The 10,533-nt window shown below is 42.0% G+C and overlaps 1 protein-coding gene across 1 annotated transcript in view; it reads left to right on the top strand.

The window, feature by feature from the left end:
* Positions 1–1,605: 1,605 nt before the first annotated feature.
* The window catches only part of cica (capicua transcriptional repressor a), a 21,896-nt gene continuing 12,968 nt past the window's right edge, over positions 1,606–10,533 (top strand). The window contains exons 1-4 of the mRNA XM_073821501.1: positions 1,606–1,748; positions 4,879–8,593; positions 10,109–10,240; positions 10,354–10,507. Coding sequence (XP_073677602.1) covers positions 5,038–8,593; positions 10,109–10,240; positions 10,354–10,507 — 3,842 coding nt within the window. The 5' untranslated portion in view covers positions 1,606–1,748; positions 4,879–5,037. The remainder of the gene's footprint in view (positions 1,749–4,878; positions 8,594–10,108; positions 10,241–10,353; positions 10,508–10,533) is intronic.

Below are 10,533 nucleotides of genomic sequence, written 5' to 3'. Positions count from 1 at the left end.
TTCTCATTTGCAAGCGTACGTATGTTGTGCTATTTTAGCTTTTGATGTAAATATATAAAACAAACAATTAAAAAAACAGATAACTACTGCTACTGCTTTGTTTAGTTTTTGCTCCTATTGTTTTATTTTTTATTTAATTTAGCTTTTAAATTTTACAATTTCTCATTTGCAAGCGTACGTATGTTGTGCTATTTTAGCTTTCGATATAAATGCATTTAATGTTTAAAAAACAGGTAACTACTGCTTTATTGGTTTATTTTATTTTTTACTCCTGTTTTAATTTTAAAATTGAATTAAATGTTTAAATTGTCCAGTTTCTCATTTGCAAGTGTACGTATGTTGTGCTATTTTAGCTTTCAGTGTAAATGCATATAACGATTAAAACTCAGATAACTACTCCTGTTTTATTGTTTTATTTTTATTGTTGTATTGTTTTATTAAATATATATTTTTACATTTTTCTCAGTTGCAAGTGTACGCATGTTGTGCTATTTTAGTTTTCAATGTAAATGCATATAACTATTATAAACAGATAACTACTGTTTTATTTTATTTTTTTTAAATTTCTTACTCATGTATATATATTTTTTTAATAATTTTTTTTTTTAATTTTTCCAATATCTCATTTGTAAGTGTATGTTGTGCTAGTTTAGCTTTTGATATAAATGCATATAACGATTAAAACACAGATAACTACTCCTGTTTTATTGTTTTATTTTTTATTTAAAAATATACATATATATTAAATTTTCCAATATCTCATTTGCAAGTGTAGGTATGTTGTGCTATTTTAGTTTTCAATGTAAATGCATATCTATTATAAACAGATAACTACTGTTTTATTGTTTATTTTTTTTATTTCTTACTCATGTATATATTTATATATACATATATATATATTTTTATAAATATATTTTTTTCATTTTTCCAATTTCTCATTTGCAAGTGTATGTTGTGCTAGTTTAGCTTTTGATGTAAATGCAAATAACGACAAAAAAAACAACACCAGATAACTACTGCTAATAACAAATAATATTTTTGATTAATAATTTACTCCTGCTTTATTCATTTGTTGATTTATTTAAGCATCTTTTTAAACATTTCAAGACCTTTTAAAGATAGATACTTTCATCTAGCCAGTAACTAGTCTTTTTGACGTTTGTTGCATTGGTATACGGTCTTGAAATTAATAAATGCCTTGTTGAAAGTTTATTCATTTATTTTGTTAAAATATATATTAACAATATTCTGTTTTATCTGACATTTCTGTGCAACAACGCTTGGCTCAAGCTGACTATAAAAGTATTTTGAAATTGCAAATTGTTAATATTCTCGATTTTGCCCACCTACTCCCCTTGGCTGTCCCGCCTTCCTTTGAATCCCATTGGCTGATGCAGCTTCAGGATCGACCAGCTGTTTCTTGTTTTCCCACAGCGCGATTGGTCCGAGCGTCCTGTCGATCAACGCGACTTTGACAGATGGCTCCGCCCACATCACCGCTACCCGTGTATTGACAGGCTACTGTACCCTTTTGTGAACGCTGATTGGACGAGGGCGCTGGTTGTCAAGGCTTAGTGCTTCATTCACCATTTTGCGACTGTAGAGTACCCTGGAACCTCAACGGCTGGACTTTTTCTCATTTGCGGAAGAAAAACACTCTTTGCAAAAGCTTTCTCGGGGATTCCGCGGCTTTATAGGCTTGGTTTTCGCGTCGACACCATTTCGACGGCACTGTAAACAATCACGGGGTGAGTTGAAACCTTTCATCTGCAGTACTGCAGTCATCTGCCTATATATTTAATGCTGTGTTTTGCCTTTACGTCGCGGATCCACCTACAAGGCTCCGCTGTCAGTTGTTTATTTTTTCTTTCCTTAGTGGATTGTATAAAATGGCGGAGTAAGCATTTTAACATACACACATTCAAAGGGAGGGGTGGAGGTGCACAGTCAGCCTAAAAACTTTTTTTCCTGAAAATATTTGTGTGACACAACAGCTACAGCTTCAACAAACTGCTTTTGTGTATTCGTTTACCTTTCAGGAACTGTCACTGCTTGTATCCATAGTTTTTTACGTAAAGACACCGCGATTGTTTTGTTACTTAAACTTGGCTATATTATAATAATATATTTTCAGTTGCATTCAGTACATTTAAATCGGATGTTTTCGTATTTATATCTCATATTCGCATATATTTGAAAAGGATTGTTTTTTTTCTTCTCGTATTTAATATTATGGCCACCGTCGCCCTCGATTCAGAAGCCTTAGGGAGACGGGAAACTGCTCTGCGGCCTTGTGTTATGGAGGAGGCCTACGCCACTCGACTGTGTGTCGTAGGTGGTTGTAAGCGTAGAGTAGGGCACTACGACCAATAAAAGCGCTTGACACAGATACGGCGGTGTACTACTCAGCAAAACTTTCGCAAGTCGACGACAGCAGCTCCATTGTTGATGGGAAACAGGGCTTTTACTTTGTTTCGGGGCATTTGGGTTTATTTGGAGTGTTGGCGTTGCATGGGAACATTTTTTATTGTGCATCTGGCGAGTCATTATAAGATTGAGTTGTTATAATTATTTGACGGGTCACTGAGTGCAGAGGGCAGCCGAGAAAGTTGAATGGATATTTAGTGCATTGCAAATAAGCTTTACTTTTTTTTTTGCCAGTCCAAAAAGTTTAATACAGACATATTTTTTTAATTAATTGATTTCTGTATTTCGCAGACGTTTCTTATAGGTATGCATTTTACCAGTTCATTAATTCTTTGGGAATTTCACCCATTGCAACTTTGATGTTGCTGGTGTCATGCTTTACAGTTTAAGTTACAAAATCATTAAAATTATATACATTTCCTATGTTAAGCGGGTCGCCACCTTATGGGCGTTGCCATGTTGACATCACATGACACAATGTGTCATGCGTAATTGACACTACTACTTATAATGACATTATAAAACAATTTTAAATTAGCAGTGTTTATAAATTGTGGAATATCTCTATTTTATGCACACACACAAAAAAATTGTTTTATAAATGGAACTTTAGAAAGTACAGCTACACCAGTCGAAAGTTTTTGGTTTTTTAATTCATATTAATTATAAGTCTCTTCTGCTCACTGAGCCTGCATTTATTTGATCCAAAGTATAACAAAAACAGTACAATTTTGAAATATTTTTACTGTTTAAAATAACTAATTTCCATTCAAATATATTATAAAATCTAATTTATCCCTGTGATTTCAAAGCTGAATTTTTAGCATTATTACTTCAGTCGTCAGTGTCACATGATCCTTCAGTAAAATCATACTAATATGCTGATTTGGTGCTCCAAAAATGTATTATTGTTGTTGTTATTATTTTGTTGAAAACAGCTGAGTAGAATTTTTCCAGGTTTATTTGATGAATAAAAAAATTTTAAATCTTTTGTTACATTATACATGTCTTTATCATCACTTTTGACCAATTTAAAGCATCCTTGCCAAATAAAAGTATTAATGTCTATACTTTCACAATATATATATATATATATATATATATATATATATATATACACACACACACACACACACACACACACACACACTGACTCCAAGCCCACAATATTACTGCTTTTGCTGTATTTTGGATCAAATAAATACAGGCTTGCTGAGCAGAAGAGACTTTTTCTGTTCAAAAACTTTTCACTGGTAGTGTATAACCATAGCGATAGTATGTATGAACGTGCAATCCACAAGGAAACATTGAGTAAAAAAAATGCTACTACTGGGATAAAAAGTGCCCTTTTAATAGAACCTTTCATCATTTATACTTTGTGTTATCTTATATGGATTGGAATAGTTTATTGAGCCAAACATTTTACTCACCTACATGACCAGGCAATATAAGTCTTAGCAGGTCTTGGTAAACTGTTTTATGGTATAATTTACTTACTGAAGGTAATATACTGCATATCTTAGATTTGCATATTGCCTGCAAACTTGTCTTACAGTGCAAATGGCAGTGTGGTTAATGTGGTATCTGCTCACAAGAATGGGACAGTTTTGCATTGCGGACCTAAAGCTATCGGTTACATCTTCGTCAATTCCAGCATGCATTGGCTAATCAAAAGAGGTCATTCATGTTCTGACCTTTAACTGTAATATATATTAGATGGACATCCGTAATTTAATAAAAACCAGTCAGTCGTATTTTATAGTCATGCCGTTTTTGAGATATTCAAAGCTTAAATTAATTGTCATTTGACTACACTAAATTATTTGTAATCTGTAGGGTGTATTTAAACTGGGTTGTAGCAATTAAGTGTCTAAATATATTTATGCAAACATAATGTTGATAACATATCTGTGTGTTTTTAAATGGGCACTGTAAGAAGTTTGTATGAAGAAGAAAAGGGTGTTTTGGTAGGAGGAAAGAATGTGTAAGTAGTAATGTGTAAGGATGGTATTGTACATAGAGAGGTTGTAGTGCTGTGACAGGAAGTGAGGACTGTAGGGGTGGATTGCCTCTGTAACGAATACAAAAAGGTCATTTGAAAGAGCGAGAGAGAGAGAGAGCCTTAGAGTCACAGAAATACCACTGAACAAGGAATTCCCCCGCCTCCTCTGATCCAGCCAAAAAACCAGAGTGTGTGTGTGACTTGTCTGGGCAAGCATTTTTCTTTGTGTTCTGTCGATGTCAAATTTTCTTGTATCGAGTTGTGTTATATTCACTTTCTAAGGCTATGTTATATAGTTACGCACTTATGAAGATGTTTGGATGAGATTAGGCACTTTATTTTGTGCACTAACTTTTTTATTGCTGTATTCTGTACTCCCAATTCTCAATATGAGAACTGTAGTGCTGCATTGCAAACTGAACTATCTCATGTGCTGTGTTTCATTGCAGGCTCTAATTTAAGACGGAAACAGGAAGAGGCTTGGACAAGTACAGAAGAACAAGACAGAGAAGGGGCGGGATGCAAGAGGGAAACAGAGTGGAAGATATCGATAGGCTGGGACTCACAGGAAATCAGGAGGATTAGAGACTCTATCAGAGCAAGAAAAGATGAAACCCATTAAAAAGCAAGAAAGGCGGTCGCCCCCATCCACTCGCGCCAAAGGAGTTAAGAGAAGGACAGCTGACAGTAGCCCACAGGAAGAGAAGAGAGAAGCAGAGGAAAAAACCCAAATTTCACCTACCTCTCCCAAGAGACATATCTCCTCAAATTCTGACTCATCACAGGAAGGGCCACTGAGAAGAAGCGGGTCTCCAGAAAAGGAGGGGGTCCTCAGTATAGCAGTGGATTTTGGGAAAGCGGAGGAATGCCCCGGGAGCTCCAAGTCTGGCGGAACGCAGAGTGACAGCAACAGTAGCACGACCAGCGCCAGCAGTAGCCCCAACCCTTCATCTAGTCGCAAGACGGCCACTTTTAAGGCTCGCGTGCCCAAGAAGAAGTACACCTCGGAGCACTGTGCCGGAAACCATGGCAACGCCAGCACTCCCAGCACACCCCCACAGAGCAGCAGCAGCTCTCATAACGGAAGTGGTGCTAGCCAGGGCCCAGCTGCCTTTGCTGCACACACGGACCTACACGGTCAAAGCCAGCTGGCTGAGGACAGCATCGCTGGGTACAGACACAACAATGTAACTGGGCCTACAGGTAGAACTGCAGGTGAGTGCGGAGAGAGGGATGGCATGAGCGCATCTAGCCCACAGCGTTGCTCCTCAACCGACACAGCCAGCGAACACTCGGCCGACCTGGAGGTGACAGCTTCAAGACGCGATTCTCACTCCAACTCCCAAAAGCCACAAGCACATAGCACTTCAACATCCTCACAGGAGAGCCTGTCATCCGGCTTAGCCGGAGTCCTCGCCAAAGGTCTCAAAAATCAGAGAGTTCTGGCCCGGCAGGGTCCCAGATTAGGTGAAGGCTGGCCTCACGATCGGGGCCGGGAAATCTCTGGAGTGTTTCGCACTGGAGTTGTGCGGAGAGTAAGCGAGGAGCACGGGATTGTGGAGGTGCAGCTAAATGGAGAAAAGACCATATGCAAGTACCCGTTCCGAGTGGCTACTGATTCTGTTGACCTTATACTAGATGCATCACCTCCTGGTGTGGCCCCAGTGGCTATAGGCACACAAGTCTGCGTCCCCTATGGAGGAGGTGATGAGAGCAGTGAAGGGGTGCAACAGTGGTACAGAGAAGGTATAGTCACTCAAGTAGACCAACACCCAGCTGTGTCCTTCCCATACCGTGTTCAGCTACGGGAGGATCTGTCTGATGAGAGAAAGGAGAGGAGAGGTGTAGGGGATGACGGAAGGGCTCAGGCCATTTGGGTCTCACGACAAAATCTCCGTCTCCTTGTTCCTCCTTGGGACCTAGAGCCGCCCCAGCCGGCGGAGCCAGGGATTGATGGCAGGAGGTTAAGAGAACGAGAGTGGGAGGAAAGAGAGGACATGGAAGTGGAGCAGGAGGTGGTCCGACTGACTAGGCCAGCGTTTGAAGTTCAGGGTTTGTTGCATCCTGTGACTGTACCTTTCACCTCACCCCATTCATCATCTTCTGCCGTCAACACAACCCTCACATCTGTACTCAGTGTAGCCCCAAACAGAGATTGGGAACATCACAGAGAGAAGGATCAGGAAAGAGACTTGCATAGGCACTTAGAAAGAGAAAGAGAAAGGGAACGAGATCGAGAAAGGGAGAGGCAAAAGCATCATCCTCTTCATTCGTCCACCCCAGATGGGGTAGACTTGGAAGTCAGCTGTCTTAGCCAGCTAAGAGATGGTGGCATTACCGCCATGGGAAGCAAAGCTCTAGGGGCTCCTCAGCATCGGCCCATTCTTTCTAAACCAAACTACCTCAGCCCTCACCTTTCGGTGGTGAGAGGGCTCAACACCCCGATTGCACCCCACCTGCCCCTTGCTCCCCACCCAAATCACCCACCTATGCTCCTGGGCCTGGATTCAGCCACAGGTGCGGCAGTCATCTCCTCCACATCCCAGCTTCCTCCCTTGCCCCCAAACTCTTCTCGAGGCTCCCTGGACAAGACCCCTAGCTCCAACTCGCACGGCGCATCAGGGGGCGGCTCCGGATCCTCGTCCTCTTCGTCACGTTCCCGCACACCCCTCACGGCCGCTCAACAGAAGTACAAAAAGGGCGACGTGGTGTGCACCCCTACAGGCATCCGCAAAAAGTTCAACGGCAAGCAGTGGCGCAGACTTTGTTCACGCGAAGGCTGCTCCAAGGAGTCACAGAGGCGCGGCTACTGTTCGCGGCATCTCTCCATGCGCACCAAAGAGATGGAAGCCGGAGGCGGGGTTGGCAGAGATAGGAGCGGCGCTAGTAGCACGGGCACTCTCACACCTGACCTTCGTTTAGGTGGACGCACCAGCAGCGAGTATGACTGGGACGACAACTCACGAGACAGCAGCGAAGCAAGCAGCCGTGGCGGGGACTCTCGTCCACGTCTGGTGATGACTTCTCTCATACCACAAGAACTGCCACGCGACATGTCGCGCTTTGACTTTGATGAGTGTGAGGCTGCGAATATGCTGGTCTCACTCGGCAGCTCACGCTCGTGTACGCCCTCATTCTCACCTGTATCCAATCAGTCGCCGTTCTCACCTGCGCCTTCCCCCTCGCCTACGCTATTTGGCTTCCGCCCAGCTAATTTCAGCCCCATCACGGCACCACTAACCCCTCGCCGCCCTCGCCACCTTAGTGGCACGAAAATCCCAGGCACTCCTGGTACAGAGCGTGAGCGCCACATTTCTGGCATCGTGCCCAGTTTTCAGACCAACCTGACGTTCACTGTACCCATGAGTCCTAGTAAACGCAAGCTGGATGCCCCGCCACCCCCAATGCCCAGTGCATCAGACTATGCGAAATCTGATCCCCAACTCAATGACCCCGGCCTCAGCCTCAACGCAGCAGCATTCAGGGTTCTATCCCCACAAAGCCAGCCTACCACCCCCTCATCTCTCTCATTCCCTCGACAGAGGAGTGTCACAAGTCGACCCTCGTCCTCTGCCGCTTCCACTCCGCCCCCTATGCTGGTTTCTCCCACACCACCCTCACCCCTTCCACAGGATCCCAGCTCACGTCGTATCGTTCCCCTACGCGATTCACCCGTCATTGTTCGTAACCCCGACGTACCGCTGGCAAAATTCAGTGACGGTCCCTTGAGCCGTAGAGCAAGCTCACGGTCTAGGGAGCACAGCCAGCCCCCTCACCATGCTCTGGGCCTCCAGGCCCCTGTTCCCATTAATGGCGCCGCCACCAATGGTGCTGTTCTTCTTCGCAACCCTGCTCCCACCTTAGTCCTGGTGACTTCCTCTCAGTCATTGACACCTGTGGCTCCTGGACATCCCGCCCATTCAAACTCTGCCGCTTTGAATGTGTCCACCTCTAATGCAACCACTGGACCTGCCCTTGCACTATCTGGCTCAGGAGGTAAAGAGCAAGAGAGGAAGTCAGGTGGGCCTGCAGATGCAGGTGGTGCTCTCCCACAACCTGTGGCTTGCCATCCTTCACCCACTGCTCTGTTGCCCCTCATCCTTCCAGCTGAGTCCCCGCACCCTGCTCCTCGCAAAGACATCATCATGGGACGACCTGGCACTGGTAAGAAACCTGAAAGATAAAGTCAAACCAAAAATTATTCAGACACCTTAAACATTTCTCACATTATCACAGTATATTCTGTTAAACTGTGTCAGAACAAATTCATTTTGATAATGTCAGATAACTTTAATAGAAAGGTATGTAATGGATTACAATCAACTAAAAATTCAAACTATTAATACTTTGTGGACCAATTACCAAGCAATGCTTAATTTTGTTCAGTCTGTGGTGTAAAAAGGATGCATTAGCAATTAAAGAAAAAACACTTAAGCAAAATATGGTCAGGTCAAAGTTTCTGAATAATTTTTGGTCCGAAATTTGTATCAAAGTGGTAGTTCACTGTATAAGGAATTTTTTGGGTATAATATGTCACAGTTTACTTCATTTTGCTATCCTTACTTACAGAAATGAGCTATAGTGTAAAATTAAATTAATATTATCTAGAGTTTCAGAGTAAATCTCAAAATGTCACAAACTATGCTAAGATTTTCCAAGGTAACAAAGTCAATTTCATTGTTCTATTTTAATCATTAAAAATGTAGTATACAATTCTTTTAGTGCCAAATTATGTAGGCACATGACTTTTTCCAAATGATTTGTGACCCTGGACCACAAATCCAGTCATAAGGGTCCATTTTTGGAAATTGAGATTTATACATCATCTGAAAGCCAAAAAAAACAAAAAACAAAAAAAAAAAAACAATCAAAATATTAAGAAAATCACCTTTAAAGTTGTCCAAATGAAGTTCTTCATATCAAATCTGAAAGTTTTGATATACTGCCGGTAGGGAAATTTACTAAATATCTTCATGGAACATGATCCTTAATATCCTAATGATTTTTGGCGTAGAAGAAAAATAAATAATTTTGACCCAAACAATGCATTTTTGGCTATTGCTACAAATATACCCGTGCTAATCAAGACTGGATTTGTTGTCCAGGGTCACTTTAGTTTTTTTTTTTTTTTACAAAATAGAAAAATATTTTTTTCTAGATTTTGTGCAGGCCAGAATATGTTTTTTATAAGCTGGAGGACACCAGCAAACACTTTCTATTTTCTCTCAGACTGCCAAACTGTAAAAATAAGGGGGGCTCAGAGTGACTTTGGTATGCTGGTCAGCAGCAGGTGTGTTTGGGTGTGTGTACTGAAGAATGCACTGTGCTTTCAGGGTCAGTGTTTCTTTAGACAGTTGCAGCATGTCTGAAATGACACACAGGAACTTGTCCAGACATGCACTGCTAGAGAGTGATTGGACCGCCCTGATTCTCATGAGTACTTAATCTGAGATACACAGTTCACTGGAATGACAGATGCACAGAACAGTTACACACTTTCTTTGTTTCATCAATCACTGTTACACAGACACATATGTACATGAATGGCTTTCATTCAGGTTCATTCTGACACAGAAAGGTGCTCTTTCACCAGTTCCCTCCTAAGAGAATAGAGAGGCTGTAGGTTTTCCCAAAAGAGTCGTGTGAACAGATAATAGGTTTGTCTGTTTCTGCATTTAGTTTGGACCAACGTGGAGCCCCGCTCTGTGCCAGTGTTCGCGTGGCATTCATTGGTTCCTTTTCTGGAGACCAGCCAAACAAAAATGTCCATGCAGCCTGCAGATGGCCAAACACTTGTAAATCAGAGCAAAGGTAAGAGTATTGGACACTATAATTTGACAATTTGAACAGCATATAAACAAATTCACATTCAGAATATATATCGATGTGCTCAGCTGAAGATTTGAAACTGAATGTACTTGTAGAACCTCGCTGTGGAGTTGCCCTTGTGACTGAGGGACCTGCTGACCATCCAGCACCAGAGAGAGGTTCCCCATCTTGCCCGCCTCGTACTGCTGAAGACCCACCCGTGGAGAGAGAGGGAGGTGACAGTGAGACTGAGAGTGATGCTGATGACCTGTAAGTATCTTTTTGCATTTCACTTC

The sequence above is a fragment of the Garra rufa genome, chromosome 17, assembly GCF_049309525.1.
Source record: "Garra rufa chromosome 17, GarRuf1.0, whole genome shotgun sequence".
In the NCBI taxonomy this organism is placed as follows: Eukaryota; Metazoa; Chordata; class Actinopteri; order Cypriniformes; family Cyprinidae; genus Garra; species Garra rufa.
Note: the sequence above shows the minus strand (reverse complement) of the source record. Positions and strands in the feature narration are given on the sequence as shown.